Source organism: Cebus imitator, unplaced genomic scaffold (assembly GCF_001604975.1).
Source record: "Cebus imitator isolate Cc_AM_T3 unplaced genomic scaffold, Cebus_imitator-1.0 Scaffold101, whole genome shotgun sequence".
Classification (NCBI taxonomy): Eukaryota; Metazoa; Chordata; class Mammalia; order Primates; family Cebidae; genus Cebus; species Cebus imitator.
The window spans coordinates 2,981,110-2,998,445 of record NW_016107416.1 but is presented as its reverse complement, the minus strand read 5'-3'; the positions used below and the strand labels follow the sequence as shown (position 1 = coordinate 2,998,445).

Sequence of the window (17,336 nt, the reverse complement as noted above, 5' to 3'; positions counted from 1 at the left end):
CAGGGTCTCTCGCTCTGTTGCCAGGCTAGAGTACAGTGGCATGATCTCGGCTCACTGTAACCTCTGACTTCCACATTCAAGTGATTCTCCTGCCTCAGCCTCCTGAGTAGCTAGGACTATAGGCGTCTGCCACCACACCCTGCTAATTTTTGTATTTTTAGTAGAGACGGGGTTTCAATATGTTGGCCAGGCTGGTCTCAATCTCTTGACCTCGTGATCCGCCCACCTTGGCCTCCCAAAGTGCTGGGATTAGAGGCATAAGCCACCACAGCCAGCCCTATAATTTTCACAATATACAAGAATGAAGTTAATATGAAGACAGGCCCACCAAGTGACTGGAACTTATAGAGACATTGTAAGTAGAACAGCTATGAGAATTACAGCTGTGTGCACAAAGCAACATTTAGATACAAACAGTAAAAGGCTTTCCAAGCAAACCAAACTTAAATGAGTCTGTGCTGATGAAATATACAGACTTTCCAAGTACAATCTTCCTGGTTATTTATTAAGTCCTTTGAAGCATTACTGAAGCTTGTATTTTAAATGTCTAATTCAAAAAGGCTAGATAAATAAAATTAAGCTTTTACATCTTATTTTTACAGCTTTATAAATACTCTCAGAATATTAGACAAAATAAGCACTCTAAATACTACTTCTAAAGCCGTTACTGAACATCACATTTAGAGGGCATATACATGTTATATAGCCCATGCAAGTTTATATAGCCCATGTAAGTATACAGCCCATGCAAGTAGTATTTTCTAAACATGAACACCAACTTAGAATAAGAGGTATGTAAAAGTGAATTTAGGCTGGATGTCGTGGCTCACACCTGTAATCCCAGCACCTTGGGAGGCCGAGGCAGGTGGATGACTTCAGGTCAGGAGTTGGAGACCAGCCTGGACAATCTGGTGAAACCCTGTCTCTTTAAAATAAAAAAAAAAAAAAAAGAGCCAGGCGTGGTGGCACACACCTCTAGTCCCAGCTACTCGGGAGGCTGAGGCAGGAGAATCACCTGAACCCGGGAGGTTGAGGTTGCAGTGAGCCAAGACTGCTCCACTGCATTCTAGCCTGGGCAACAAAGCAAGACTTTGGCGGGGCGGGGGGCGGTGGGGAGGGAAGCTTCCTGCTCCTGCTCCTGCTCCTTATTTATGCTTTGCTAAAGCCCCATCACATCAGTATTCTTCTAGACATTTTTGACATTTACAGTGATGCTATAACTTCATTAATCATTTAGAGAATATGTGATATGGTATTTATTTTGCAATAGGACCATCCCAACATTGTTTTCTATTTTTTTAGTGGCTTTTAATACCATACAGGGGTTATTAAGCCTGACATTTTCTCTTTGTGAAACGGTATACCCATTCAGAAACTGCTATATCTCACAGAGCTATATACAGATACATCTCTTGGAACCAATATTCACTTTATGAACTAGATTTTTTCAAAAGCTTTTAAGAAAATATGAGCGGCAAAATACAGGCTACTTTCTACTAAAAGCTTCAATACTTACATGCTACATTACTGATTCCATAACAAACAAGATTCATGTAAGTTTATGTATAAATACTTACATGCAGATATACGTATATTCTTCTTGACAACCAAGGTGCTTCTTATTTACATTTAAAGACTGTTAACTCAGCCCTATGTGTTTCTATGACCCCCCTTACTACTGGCAAGATGAATGATAAATTGGTATTCCTATTTCATTGATTGGATTAGATTAAGAAACAATGAGAACCAAAGAGATTTCAGTTATGCCCTGATCAAAGGGTTCTTTCAATAATTTGATTCTGAAATAATCTCATTTAAAAATGATTATTGTGCTCCTAAGACTTGGCACTAGACACTGGGTGTTTCATATTTTAACTCCTCTGTTATAATTGCCCCTTTTCAAACTCAGATCAAATTGTACATTAACAAATATAGTAACAACAGTGCCAGATTTACACCTTACAGAACCCCACTGAATTTATCTTCACATGAATCCCTTCCCAGATTGTCAGCTCACTTCTTCAGAAGCATGCAACCATGGCAAGATGCCAATCGCATACCCCAAAAAAAAAAAAAAAAAAAAAAAAAAAAAAAAAAAAAAAAAAAAAACAAAAAAAAAAAAAAAAAAAAAAAAAAAAACACTTTTCTTTTTTTGTTTGTTAAATCAGAGAATTAGCTACTTGAGAAAGCACAACAAATATTCTCATTGGAAACATGAAAAAAAAATTAGCTACTTGAGAAAGCACAACAAATATTCTCATTGGAAATATGGGGGAAAAATAGGGACAATCCCAGGGCCTGTGGGAGTAATAGAGGAGACTTACATAATTTTCCTTTTTTGAGACAGGGTCTCACTCTGTACCCCAGGCTGAAGTACAGTGGCACACACTCAGCTCACTGAAACTTCCACCTCGTAGGCTCAAGTGATCTTGTCTCAGCCTCTTGAGTAGCTGGGACTGCAGGCACCTGCCACAGTACTTGGCTCATAAATAATATTCTAATGAATATAAAATAAAAATGCATCTAACAGGCTTAGAGCACTGATTCACAAAGCATTAAGTCTTGCAAAAAGAGCTTTTCCAAGAAAATGGTTTAGTTAAAAAAAAAAACTCAGTTTGGAAAAAGTACTCTGATTAACCAACTAACAATGTGTGGTCACCCACTTTAAACAGTTGCCAAATCCCTGGAGATGCAAAGCAGAACTTAATAGAGCAGAGTACAGAAAAACAAAAAAGCGCAACCTCACTGCCTCACACATCACGCAGAAAGCCTAACAATCCCAATTCACCTTACTTCCATGAGTGAGAAAAATACCTTCATTAAAATCATTCCATAAAGGGGGGATTTTTTACTTTAACACCGACTTTCAAGCATGTGAAAATCAGATTTACAAAGAAACTACTGAAATACATATTTTAAAATACATTTAAATATGTGCTTTAGCAGCCTTCAAATAAATTCTACCTACAGGGTTCTCATAGGACTATTTTGAAGCATACGCGAACAAAGCATGAAATATTCCTGTAAAGGCCGGGCACAGTGGTTCATGCCTGTAATCCCAGCACTTTGGGAAGGCCAAGGTGGGTGGATAACTTGAAGTCAGAAGTTCAAGACCAGCCTGGCCAAGATAGTGAAACCCTGTCTCTTCTAAAAGTACAAAAATTAGCTGGGCATGGTGGCAGGTGCCTGTAATCCCTGCTACTTGGGAGGCTAAGGAAGGAGAACCGTTTGAACCCGGGAGGTGGAGGTTGCAGTGAGTCGAGATCACGCTACTGCACTCCAGTCTGGGTGACAGAGCAAGACTCTGCCTCAAAAAGTAAAAAAAAAAATTAGCCAGGAGTGGTGGTGGGTGCCTGTAATCTCAGCTACTTGGGAGGCAGAGGCAGGAGAATCACTTGAACCAGGAAGCGGAGGTTGCAGTAAGCCAAGATTGTGCCACTGCACTCTAGGTTGGGCAACAAAGCCAGGCTCCATTTAAAAAAAAAAAAAAAAAGGCCAGGCACAGTGGCACACGTGTAATTCCAGCACTTTAGGAAGCTGAGGTGGGTGGATCACAAGGTCAAGAGATTGTGGCCATCTTGGCCAACATGGTGAAACCCCATCTCGACTAAAAATACAAAAATTAGCTGGTCGTGGTGGTGCACGCCTGTAGTCCCTGCTACTTGGTAGGCTGACGCAAGAGAGTCGCTTGAACCCAGGAGGCAGAGGTTGCAGCCAAGATCGTGCCACTGCACCCTGGCCTGGTGACAGAGCGATACACTGTCTCAAAAAAAAAAAAAAAAAAAAAATTTCCAGCACATACTTACTATATATCATGTATAGTTGGTCTCAAGCTCTAACAGTGAAGCAGCTCTCAGCTCTGTTATGGAACCAACCCATTTTGGACTAACATCATTCTTTCAAAATTCTACTTAAGAATAAAGAAGGGGCATTAGGGCCATAAACAATAATTGTCTAGACTTCTGAAAGAGCCATGGAGACAGCCCATCTTCAGCAGAACTACGAAACAGGCTATAACTAAAATTTAAAATTTTTATAATCTAAAATTTAAGAATAAAAAATCAATTTAAATACAAAATAGCACCTGAACAAATGTGGGTTTGAAAACAGTTTAAAAGGTGAATGTATAAAAGTGGCACTTTTTTCAAAATTTAAGTTTAGAGTGAGTTAAAAAGAATGGCACAGCCAAAAACACTAAATATGATAAAAAATATAGGAAAAGTATATATCAATTAAGACATTGGTATTTACACTATGGTTTGCACTGGTTGGACTACAAATAGAGGATTTAATTTGCAAGAGGGACCCAGAACAGTGGAGTGATTTGGAAAAAGGAACAAGGGATTCATTTGGCATTCAACAAACAGTTCCGGAGAAATATTCCAGGATATAACCATATAAAAGACTGACTAGGTCTCAGGCTTTCATACACTTTATACTACATCCTTTCATCCTACTTCCCCACCAAAAAAAAAAGACGACTTGGGGGGGTCAGAAAAAGACTTTTTTTAAACATGTAGGTAGGACAATAAAACATGGAACTTAGGCTGGGCATAGTGGCTCACGCCTGTAATCCCAGCACTTTGGGAACCTGAGGTGGGTGGATCACTTAAGGTCAGTAGTCTAAGACCAGCCTGGCCAACATAGTAAAATCCTGTCTCTACAACAAAATGTGAAATTTAGCTGGGCATGGTGGTGGGTGCCTGTAATCCCAGCCTAATCGAGAAGGTGAGGCAGGAGAATTGCTTGAACCCAGGAGGTGGAGGTTGCAGTGATCAGAGATCATGCTACCGCACTCCATCCTGGGCAACAGAGAGAAACATCATCTGAAAAAAAAAAAAAAAAAAAAAAAAAAAAAAAAAAAAAAAAAAAAAAAAAAAAAAAAAAAAAAAAAAAACAGGGGCTGGGCACAGTGGCTCACACCTGTAACCCCAGCACTTTGGGAGGCCGAGTTGGTTGGATTATGAGATCAGGAGTTCAAGACCAGCCTGACCAATGTGGTGAAACCCCATCTCTACTAAAAATACAAAAATGAGCTGGGCAAGGTGGCACATGCCTGTAATCCCAGCTACTCGGGAGGCTGAGGCAGGAGAATCACTTGAACCCAAGAGGTGGAGGATGCAGTAAGCCAAGATCGCACCACTGCACTCCAGCCTGGGCAACAGAATGAGAGAGACTCCATCTCAAAAAACAAAATAAAAAAACAAAAAGAACATAGAACTTAAGAGTCAGAAAACCTAAGTTCAAATCCTAACCTGACCATCACTTCAGCCTCATTTTCCTCACCTATAAGATATACACCAATCTTATTTTGTACATGATTCTACGAATCAAATTAGATAATATTAAAACATTATTTAAATTAAGTGTTTATGTAGGAGAATCAAATTTCTTCTGCAAGACTCGTTCAAAGAATATCACTATAGGTTGTAGCCACAGAGAGAAATTGCAGCTCCATAAAATTCAAGGCTTATTAAAGACGGAATGAGCTGAACCCAGTATCAGAGGTGTACACACATAGGCTTACTGGCTTCTTGGCAAAAATACAGAAAAATGCAGTAAGTTGGCATACCATGTCCACAACAGTCATGGTGTCCAATATCTGTTCTTGCCCTCTCTGGAAAGTAAATAATAATTATGTATAGCATTAAATATGTTCCAGATTAACCATTCTGTATGCATGATACAACCGATTATTTAGTGTAATTACTAGATCTGATTCAATTTACCCAACTCCCAGTTTTTCCACAATGGTTTGGTATGAGAATTGAATAAGCTATTATAAATTGCCTAGCAAAAAGTAGCTTTTCACAAAAAAGTTTCTCTTTTCCTTTGCCACTTCTAAATTCTGTTCATGTGCACCCAACTTTCACTATTTGTTATTTATAGAGCAAGGATGTCTGATTAAAAAAGGAAATATCATTCACTATGTTATTTTAAAAAGCAAATAACCACTAAAATATTAAAAAAAAAAAAAAAAACTGCTCAGAAAAATTAAGTTCTGTCACTTTACAAGGAAAACATGTACTGATTTTTTTAAAGAATTGAAAGATAAAATATTAGCAACCTACAATTTATTCATTCTCCCATTCATTCAACAAATGATACTAACCACCTAATTAAGGATTTTTTATAGTTGAAAGTTTTTAATTAGATATATTCTGCAGAACGCAAAAAAAAAAAAATCTAACCTGGATTCTGGCTATAAAAAGGTCCTCCATTCATCTGATTCTGAAGGCTTGTTTGTGAAGTAATGGAAGGAGGACGTCTATAGGGCAGGGAGCCCCCTATTGTTGGGGGAGTATGACGAGAGGCAGGCCTATTCATGCTGTAAAACTGTACAGGATGACCTGAAAAAGAGACAGAACATAAATCTGTCATTAAAATAAAATTATCTCAGATAATTAAATATTTTATGTACAATGTCTAAATCTTTATTTTTTTTATTTTTATTTTGAGACGGAATCTCACTCTTGTTGTCCAGGCTGGAGTGCAATGTCACAAACACGGTTCACTGAAAGCTCCACCTCCTGCGTTCAAGCAATTCTCCTACCTCAGCCTCCCAAGTAGCTGGGATTACATGTGCCCACCACCACACCTAAATAGGTTTTTTTTTTTGTATTATCTTAGTAGAAACTGGGTTTCACCATGTTGGCCAGACTGGTCTCAAATTCCTGACCTTAGGTGATCCGCCCACCTCAGCCTCCCAAAGTGCTGGGATTACAGGTGTCAGCCACGCCCCCAGCCCAAAGGCTAAATCTTAATAATTAAAAATAACAGCCAGTTTAACTGGAGTCTGAAATACATAATGCCAGGTGAGTTATTGTTCACTGGTATTGTATGAGAGCAGGAAAGCAGAAAAGCAAATCAAAATATGATTAAGTTTGGAAAGCTAGGTCTAAATAGTTTACGAATTAGGGCTGGGTGCAGTGGTTAATGCCTGTAATCCTAGCATTTGGGGAGGTCAAGGTAGGCAGATCACTTGAGGTCAGGAGTTGAGACCAGGCCAACATGGTGAAACCCCGTCTCAACTAAAAATGCAAAAATTATCCAGGCATGGTGGCATGCACCTGTAATTCCAGCTACTTGGGAGTTTGAGGCATGAGAATTCCTTGAACCTAGGAGGCGGAGGTTACAGTGAGCAGAGATTGTGCCACTGCACTCCAGTCTGGGTGACAGAGTGAGACTCTGTCTCAAAATACATAAATAACAGTTTGATAATAACATTATTTCATTAAATTAAAAATCTCATGGAGTTTCAAAATCATCACAATTAATTAAAATTTATCTACCCTACCCCCAAAATATAGCCACTAAACACTGAAAACTAAAGTCAACAAGATTGACATTTTGGAAAACAAAAGAAAAAATGTCTGACACATAGTCTTATTTCGAAATAATAAATAATAATATAACGTAGCAAAAAAAGTTTGTTTAAAGGAAAATAAGCTATTTCAACAAAAGGTTAAATGATGTAATTCCAAATCAAACACTTCTTTCATTTAATCAAAAAATCTACCACAAAAGCTACATTATTTTGTCTTACAATTAAAATCTAAAAAATTTACAATCATGGAAAAAACTAAGATATAAAAAGAGGGTCAAAATATATCTTATTTTTAATATCATCCCTAAGTTCATACATAGTTATCATCAATTTCACTATATTTTGCTCTTGTGAGAGTTCCTCCACAGCTAATGTCAATTGGAGACATGATTCCATAATCCATCAATTTTCTAATAATCCACTTCCTAAACTTTACCTTAACTCTCACTTACATTCGGCTGAGAACTTTTTCCTTACAGACAGAGTACTACAGCACCCAGGAGAAAGCACACCAGCAGACAAGGGAGAAGGGAAGGGCAAGAGAGAAGAGGAGGGGGAGAAATAAGTAGGTGTAGAAGAAAGGGAAAAAGGGAAGGGAAACTAGAGGAGGAGGAGAAGAGGGTGGAGGAGGGAAAGAGGACAGAGGAAGGGAAAGGAAAGGAGAAAGAGAAAGGGAGGAGAGAAGTAAAAAAAAAAAAACAAAAACACTTTTGCTAAACCCAACAGGAAGCCAGAGTGCAAAAGAATTCACTGAAGCATTTCATGGAGGTCATCCTACTGGAGAAGAGAGGAGAGTAGAGGAGGTGGCATTGGGGGAACAGGTGACACCTGGCACATTCATCTACCCATTTGTGCCTGAGGTTATCCTGAAATTTTTTAAATTCTAAAATAAACTACTTGAAACACAGTGAGATAAGACTTCTGTAATGTAGAATTTGATGAACACTTGTTTGATTTGTTCAAATCTTCACGATCAAACAGTCATATCCTCTTCCAGGCTTCAAATTTTAGTTGAGTCTTACCATGTTTGCTCTACTTTAATATGAGACTCTCTTCCTGGTAATTTTAATTAAAAGTATTAGAGGAAAAAAACACTTTGACAATTTTTATCTTGTTTATGATTATAAAATGGTTTGACATGACTAAAATTGCTTTACTCCATAAGTTTATCAAGCTTAGATTCATATGGTGTCATATAAAGATTTTAAGGGCACTCAAGGCTGGTTATATCATCCTACATGTGTATCAAAAACCTACAACTCAATTGTGTTATATAAAATCTTAAGCACTTAAGCACTCAAACAGAATCCATGATCAACTGAGAAGCCTCTGTAACCACGATAAAAATGAAAACATATAAACTATGATTTAAAAGGCATATATAATTATTTGAACCACTGAATACAATTATTAGCATTTCAGTAGTTAATTTATAACAAAGTAATACAAACTTAGATCAAGTTAAAAACATCTAATGATTAACATCATTATGAATTTTATATAGTTAGATCCAGTCTAAAACCTCACACAGGCAGAGTGCAGTGGCTCAGTCTGTAATCCCAGCACTTTGGGAGGCAAAGGAGGGCAGATCATGAGGTCAAGAGATCAAGACCATCCTGGCCAACACGGTGAAACCCTATCTCTACTAAAAGTACAAAAATTAGCTGGGTGTGGTGGCATGCACCTGTAGTCCCAGCTACTCGGGAGGCTGCGGCAGGAGAATCACTTGAACCTGGGAGGCGGAGGTTGCAGTGAGCCAAGATTGAGCCATTGCACTCCAACCTGGTGACAGAGTGAGACTCCATCTCAAAAAACAACCACCACCAAAATAAAATCTCATATGTTGTAACTTTGCAGTGATACAAAGACATCACCTTAAAAAGATACTATTCACACACTAGTAATGAGAGATTTACCATTTGGGGTTTTAAAAACTATAAACCTAATTATCATAAACCTAACGACAAAATCTAAAACTAAAAACTTCTAGAAGAAAACACAGAACAAAATATGACTTCAGATAGAGATCTTACATACGCCACCAAAGCACAATTCATTAAAACTGAAAATAACACTTAATCAAAATGAAGAATTTATGCTATTTGAAAAATAACATCAAGAAAAAAGTGAACTGGCTGGGCCCAGTGGCTTATGCCTGTAATCCCAGCACTCTGGGAGGCCAAGGCAGGTGGATCACCTGAGGTCAGGAGTTTGAGACCAACCTGACCAACATGGCGAAACCCCATCTCTACTAAAAATACAAAAATTAGCCAGGTATAGTTGTGGGTCCCTGTAATCCCAGCTACTTGAACCTGGGAAGCAGAGGTTGCAGTGAGCCAAGATCGCACCATTGCACTCCTGCCTGGACGCCAAGAGCGAAACTCTACCCCTCCCCCGCATCAAAAATAATAAAAAATAAATAAGCAAACAGGCCAGGTGCGGTGACTCATGCCTGTAATCCCAGCACTTTGGAAGGCCAAGGTGGGTGTATCACGAGGTCAAGAGATCGAGAACATCCTAGCCAACACAGTGAAACCCTGTCTCTACTAAAAATACAAAAATTAGCTGGACGTGGTGGCACATGCCTGTCCCAGCTACTCAGAAAGCTGAGGCAGGAGAATCGCTTGAACCTGGGAGGCAGAGGCTGCAGTGAGCCGAGATTATGCCACTGCACTCCAGCCTGGAGATAGGGCAAGACTATGTCTCAAAAAAAAAAAAAAAAGAAACAAACTGGAAGAAATATTTGTAACTCATAATCTTATAATCTATGAAGGACATGTATTTAGAATATAAAAGAACTCAATGATAAGGGGGAAAAAACCCTATTAAAAAGGTGACAAGAAGCAAAACATCTCAAAAGATACTTCACCAAAGAAGATATACACATGGCAAATAAGCACACGAAAAAAATGTTCAACATCATTAGTCATTAAGAAAATGCAAATCAAAACCACACATGTAATGAGAAACCATTACACATGTACTGGAATGGCTAAAGTTTAAAAAAGCAACACCAAGTGCTGACAAGGATGCAACTGGAAATTTATACACTGCTGCTGGGAGTGTAAAATTGTATAGCCACTTGGAAAACAACTTGGTGGTTTCTTATAAAGTTTAATATTTACTTATAACCCAGCAATTCTATTCCCTAGGTATTTACCCTAATAAAATAAAAATCTATGTGTACAGAAAATAAAACCTATATGTACTTGTTTATGGCAACTTTATTCATAAGCACTCAAAACTGGAAAAATCTAAATGTCCAGAAAAATCTAAATTGTGGGACATCCTTAATACTTAAACATGCAACAACATGCGTAACTCTAAAATGCATCTGTCCAAAAGAACAGACCAAAAAAGCTACGTATCATATGCTTCCATTTATGTTATTCATAAAAAGGCACAGTCTTAGAGACAAAAAACACATCTAGGGCTTACCAGGAGCTGGGAGTGGAAGGGAAGGACTAACTACAATGGAGGCATGGAGGAAATTTTTGTGATGATAGGACTGTTCTATATCTTGATTGTGGTACATGACAGTATACCTTTGCCAAAACTCACAAATATGTATGGCATAATGGGTGAATATTACTGTACATATGTTATACCTTAATAAAAAGAAAAAAATTGCTTGGTGAGTCAGATACTGTATAAAAGAGATTATACTGATAAAAATTATTAACAAGGCATTTACCTTGCTTTTTGTTTTAAAAACCACAGTTAATTATCCTCTCCCATACCAAATGTTTACTTAGTGAACACTGAGCCAGGCACTTGTTATTCAATTAATATTTGATTACTAAAATGTAAACTCTCAGTTGGGGGTAATTTGTCATTTCTGATACCTTATTTATCAAAGCAGGACCATAACGAGATTCCTATATTTAACTAGTTAGCCTGGCCTAACAGCTGTATCCAGATCAAAAAACAGCCCCATGTTTACATTTATCCACTGTAGAAAGCTTTTCTTTAAAAGTAATACAGAAGGAATCCCATAAGACATCATGCAAAATCCATTTGGGCTAAAAGTGTCTTTTAAAACATGTAAAGATCTTATATATGTTTAACATGTATAACAGCAAAGTTGAAAATAAATGCTGTGAAGTTTTTATTGGCAAGTGGAACACTAAGAAGATTGATATGCTTTGAATCTGTGTCCCTGCCCAAATCTCATGTAGAACTATAATCCCCAATGTTGGGGGTGGGGCCTGGTGGGAGGTGAATGGATCACAGGGGCGGTTTCTCATGGTTTAACACCATCCCCCTTGGAGCTGTTCTTGCAATAATGAAATCTGGTTGTTTAAAAGTGTGTAGCACCTCCTGCTTCACCCTCTTACTCCTACTCTGGCCATGTGACCTGTGTGCTTTCCCTTTGCCTTAGGGCCATGAGTGGAAAGCCTTATAGAGGCTTTCCACTTGTTGTATCAAATAGTTCCTATAAAATATACCTTAGAATTATTGTAAAAGACTTTTGTTAATCACTTAACCTGTAATAAAAATATTTCTAAGGACAATTTCCGAAAACTGTAGAGAAGGTAGCTCCATATTAAATTTTAAAATCTCTAATAAATGAAATTCAAGCAATAAAAAACATGCATTTATACTACCCTATTGGAAAAATGTATGAGAAATCTTACCTCAATTTTCTCAGGAAATTCTAAGCTTTGGTCACATGATACTTTCTAGTTAGTACATTATTCTTATGTTTTTTTAATACAAAGCACAACCAAACCAAACACAAACAAAAATCAGAGGTGCAAGTAAGAGAATGGCCAGATGACTGGATCTGCCTGCCAATGAACAAGCAAATACTTACCTGTAGGGGGAGTGGAAGAAACAACAGGGGGAGTTGGAGAAGTGAAGCCATCAGCAAGGGTCTGGGCACCCCCAGCAGCAACGTCTGGGGCAGTGGAGGAAGGGACAGTAGCAGGAACAAGAGGGGCAGGGGCAGATGCAGAAGTAGCAGGAAGGGGAGGAGTGCCAGCAGAGCCAGCAGGGGCTGAGGGGAAAGAGGAGTAACAGGCAGCATTAATGAGGCAATCACGAGGCAGGATTAGAAAAGATATTAGAGTATTTAATGTTAGATATTCAGTGTTTAACGCTAACCAAAAGAATAGAGTTAAAAAGAATAAAACGTATGTCCAAGGGTTACTATGTAAGCAGCAAATAATTCAAAATGCTCAGGGTAATGCACAGATTTTTTCAATTCATTAAAAACAAGCATTCCTTTTTATTTGAAAGCACTACTCTGAAAGAAAGGTGTTCCCTTCATATTGTTATTTTTAGTATAACATTCTGTAACTGGTATACAAAATTAACATAATACACTAAAAAACAACAGTTTTCCATTTTGAATTACACAAATCAGAAAACAGAATATTCCAGATATGGGGTAAAAAATGAATTTAACTGGGTGCAGTGGCTCACGCCTGTCATCTCAGCACTTTGGGAGGCCGAGATAGGGGAATCACCAGGTCAAGAGATGAGATCATCCTGGCCAATATGGTAAAACCCTATCTCTACTAAAAATACAAAACTTAGTTGGGTGTGGTGGTGCACGCCTGTAGTCCCAGCTACTTGGAGGCTGATGCAGGAGAACTGCTCGAACCCAGGAGTCAGAGGTTGCAGTGAGCCAAGATCACACCACTGCACTCCAGCCTGGTGACAAAGCCAGACTCCATCTCAAAAAAAAAAAAAAGAATTTAAAACACAAATCTTTTTATGATTTTTTAAAAGGTATTCTCTACTTGTTATTATAAGTAAATTAAGCGTGTAACATTCTATTAATGCATTCTATTAATGTCTTTTGTGTCATGTTTTTAAAACTAAGTTTTAAGTGTGTATCTCCTCAAATCAAATAAGCAGATTTTTCAGTTTCAGATAAAAGAGGGTAGCATTTTCAGAGACTACTAAATTCCAATACATCCACTAAATTTAACTATCAAAACTAATTTTTATATTTGCCCAATCTTTTGTTATTAATATGATTCTCACACTGAGTCCCCACTGTGTCCAAAGACTGCAGTGTCATAACACTAGCTGGAATTAGACATGTAACTCATACCAAAGTGTGATCTGAAACCTGAAGGCAGCAACTGAGCCATATCACTAAACGCATTAAAAAGTGCAAAGTGAGCAAACACAAATCACTTGCATACAAATAACAAATATATAAAGACTTCCCAATATTTACGATTCCTTAAAAAAAATCCTGATTATGAAGAAAGCTCACCATAATTAAATCACAAATTGAATAAAATTCAGAAAAGAAAAGTGAAGATGAGGCACCATGAATGTTTTACCTGGAAAGACACTGGGAGGAGACGGAGTAGGAACAGCAATAGGAACCCCCACACTCCCACTTCCACTGTTCTCTCGACTGCTGCTCCGACTACTTGGGTGGCTCCCTCCACTACTCCCACTGCTGCTAAAGAAATAAAAGCCACCAAAACATGAGCATTTATAAAAAGTAAGAGATCATCAGCACTTCCCAACATTTTCTGAGATGAATGTTGCTACAATAAAGTAATTCAAAAGCATTCCACTTCAAATAAAAATTTCCTTGAGCTTCAAGTCAGTGACAGGTAAAATATATACATACATATATATATATACACACACACACACACACATATATTTCTTAACAAAATTGAGGGAAAAACTGAGTTCAATAAGCTTGTTTTGACCACATTTTGAAAAAAATTATCCATAAATATGTGATAAATGTTGAGGTTTAACACATTAAAACAATAAATACTGCCTTTTTATATTCCAGTTTAATATGTATCTGAAGAAACTTCTTTTATAATAAAAACATTTTCCTAAACAAATCTGAGTAATTTTAATTCATGATCATACTTTGATGTACTATCCCATATTAATGTTTTAGTATGTATAGTTTTTCATCTGTAAAGTTCCACCAAAAAACAACCTGACATTTCCCACATTTGGTCCACTTTTTTTTTTTCCAGATCAACGGAACTCTTAACACTTGGAGAGAAGTCTGCACTTCGAGATGTCTGTTCTTTATCAACTTCCTGACTGCTCAGTTGCATCAGAATATGAGGAGAGAGAGGTGGAATCAGATGAGGTTTGGGAGAGTAGAGTGAGGAAAAGAACTTAGTGCTTGGAAAATGAGAGATTTAACTGAAGTAATCTGAACAGATTATGGTACTATGACCATCACATTTTGCACTGAGGTAGAGAAAATACCTGTAAGTTCGATTTCTTTGATTCACAGAAGCTGTCCTCACAGGGCTCTGCTGCGAGGGAGCCATATTACGGGTTGGGCTAGGTACGTAATCATTTGGTACCACTGGAGGACGCACTGGCTCCAGTGTGCGATAGGGGGAGTGCCGCCTACAAAAAGAAGAGCGTATGTATTGTATGATTAAGCAAGTTTCGGCACAATAAATTCAAAGAGTTGCCAGCAGTGAGATACAATTTGTAATCAGAGATAGGAAATGTGTTTTAACATAACCCAGCTACCAATTTCAGTCTTTCCTAATGTATCACTTTTCCACCAATAGAGTTTTGGCGAATATTGTTATTTTTCAGTCTCCAACCTCATTTCCCGGTGCTAATGCAATTTTGTTCATTTATTCTCAAAGAGCACAAAGGTTCTCTACCACTTAAGCCAATGTTTCCCAGACCCTACTCTCTTCTTAGAAGAGTCTGAATTCTTTTAGTATCATATTAAAGTCTCCCAACTGTCCTTCCTAAATGCACTAATTATTCTCCTCTCCCTTTTCTTCCTAACCAAAAATATTCAAAGATAGGAGCTACAAATCTAGGTTTTGGATCTATAACTCCACACTGATAATCATAACTCACTTCCCTTTCTATATACTAAATATACAGAAATTAAAGTACATCTGTATACAAAAATACACACTTTAATCTCATCTTCCATTCTCACTTTCCCCCTCAATTTTCACCTTGATCTGTTTTCTTTTTCCCTCCTCAGCGTTCAACATGTACAAAGATAGAGGGAAGGAAATGACCACCACAACAGCCTTTCTACATTATTTACTTTGAAGTGTAAAATACAAACCAGACAAGATTTTATTAACACATATTTCCCTTTTCCTCAAAATTTCCTCATAAAGAGGATGAAAAGAGGAAGAAAGGAAATATGACAAGGAAACAGGATGCACATGAGAAAATTAGTGATTATTATATTAGTTCTCATCTCTAAAGTTTCCAAATTCTTTATGACAATGATAGTCAACTGACATATTATAGATGAGATTTTACTCATTAAAAGAATAAAAACTCAGCTGGCGCTATTAAAGTCTGTAATCCCAGCACTTTAGGAGGCTGAGGTGGGCAGATCACCTGAGGTCAGAAGTTCAAGACCAACCTGGCCAACATGGTGAAACCCTGTTTCTACTAAAAATACAAAAATCAGCCAGGCATGGTGGTGGGCACCTATAATCCCAGCCACTTGGGAGGCTGAGGCAGGAGAATTGCTTGAACCTGGGAGGCAGAGGTTGCAGAGCTGAGATCACACCATTGCATAGCAGCCTGGGCAACAAGAGTGAAACTCCATCTCAAAAAAAAAAGTATAAAAACTGATCAAGATGTGAAAATTAAAAAGCTTTCTTTTCCTGAAATGATGTTGCTCTACTGACTTATGTATGGATCCCAGAGTTCCTTTAACTATTACTCTCCTGGGGCACTCAAGTTATGGATCACAGATTTTGGATGAGATCACTTTGCAATGACCCAATTCATTCTACTGCTCTTCAAAGTCTCCTTACCTAAATATACACATTGATAATTAAAAATAAAATAAGGGACACTGGATAAAATATTGGGTCAAAAAAGGAAAAAGGAATGTCAGGACTTTGGATTTAAAGTACTAAAAGGAAGTTCCAGTGTCTCTTAAATTATAATGCAAATATTAAAAAAATAAAATAAAAAACATTGATTTTTCCAACATCTCATTTTTAGACAATTTTTCCCAGACAATAAAAATGTTTTGTTGTGGCTGGGTGCAGTGGCTCACGCCTGTAATCCCAACACTTCGGGAGGCTGGGGCAGGCAGATCACTTGAGTTTGAGACCAGCCTGTCCAACCTGGCAAAACTCCATTTCTACTAAAGATACCCAAATTAGCTGGGAATGACGGTGCACACCTGTAATCCCAGCTATTCAGGAGGCTGAGGCAAGAGAATTGCCTAGAGGCAGGAGAATCACTTGGGCACAGGAGGCAGAGGTTGCAGTGAGCCAGTATCACAATACTGCTCTCCAGTGAGACTCTGTCTTAAAAAAATAAGTTCTGCTGCAGCAAACTAAAAATCTTCGGTACTGAGAACTATACAGTGAAGACAATGACACAAAGAAGATTTAAAAAAAAAAAAAAGGAGCAAAGGAACAAAACGTGGTGACTAGGCAAAGACTATGCGGAAAAAACAGGTTACAGCCATCAACTAGCAAAGTGGGCCTCAGCAACTCTGGTCCCCAAGGATCCTGGAGTACCATTGCTAATATACAAGGAAAACAAACACTGGTATATGAGCAAATATTCAAAACTTGAGAACAACACAAAGTTTCTCTAGGGACTAAGTGGCTTATCTTGCTAACAATTTTGATTTAAAACCCAACAAAATCCGTAAGGCACTGTACATGACACAAATGTAAACATTTCCATAGGAAAATAAAAACAGAGTTCCTCTTCATCTCTCTACTCTCACCCCTGGCACCATTATACACTACTATGTAATCTACATTCTACCTTGAAGTTTAAATCTTATTTGACCCACTAGATTCTTTTCTCTCTAAGCAAAATTATTTCATCCACCCCAAATAAAGTCATTCTATTCCTGGTTGGAATTCATTTTTATTCTTTGGTCTCCTACTGTCCTATTATCCCTCTTCCAACACTATCCTCCACTATATCCTAAATCATCTTTGTCCTATCCTGATTCATAGTGCTTGTTTGGGTTTCGGTTTTTTGGTTTGTGGTTGGTTTTTTTGTTGTTGTGGTGGTGGTGGTGGTGGTGTTG

The 17,336-nt window shown here is 37.8% G+C and overlaps 1 protein-coding gene across 44 annotated transcripts in view; it reads right to left on the bottom strand.

The window, feature by feature from the left end:
* ABI2 (abl interactor 2) overlaps positions 1 to 17,336 on the bottom strand; it is a 121,956-nt gene that overhangs the window by 30,136 nt on the left and 74,484 nt on the right. For 10 of the 44 annotated variants that reach the window (XM_017536836.2, XM_037741458.1, XM_037741463.1 and 7 more), the window contains 4 exons: positions 14,540 to 14,686; positions 13,630 to 13,754; positions 12,144 to 12,326; positions 6,192 to 6,350 (listed from right to left, as the gene is read on the bottom strand). In XM_017536836.2, the coding sequence (XP_017392325.1) occupies positions 6,192 to 6,350; positions 12,144 to 12,326; positions 13,630 to 13,754; positions 14,540 to 14,686 (614 nt within the window). The remainder of the gene's footprint in view (positions 1 to 6,191; positions 6,351 to 12,143; positions 12,327 to 13,629; positions 13,755 to 14,539; positions 14,687 to 17,336) is intronic. The other 34 variants (XM_017536845.2, XM_017536851.2, XM_037741466.1 and 31 more) reach the window with 7 other exon arrangements.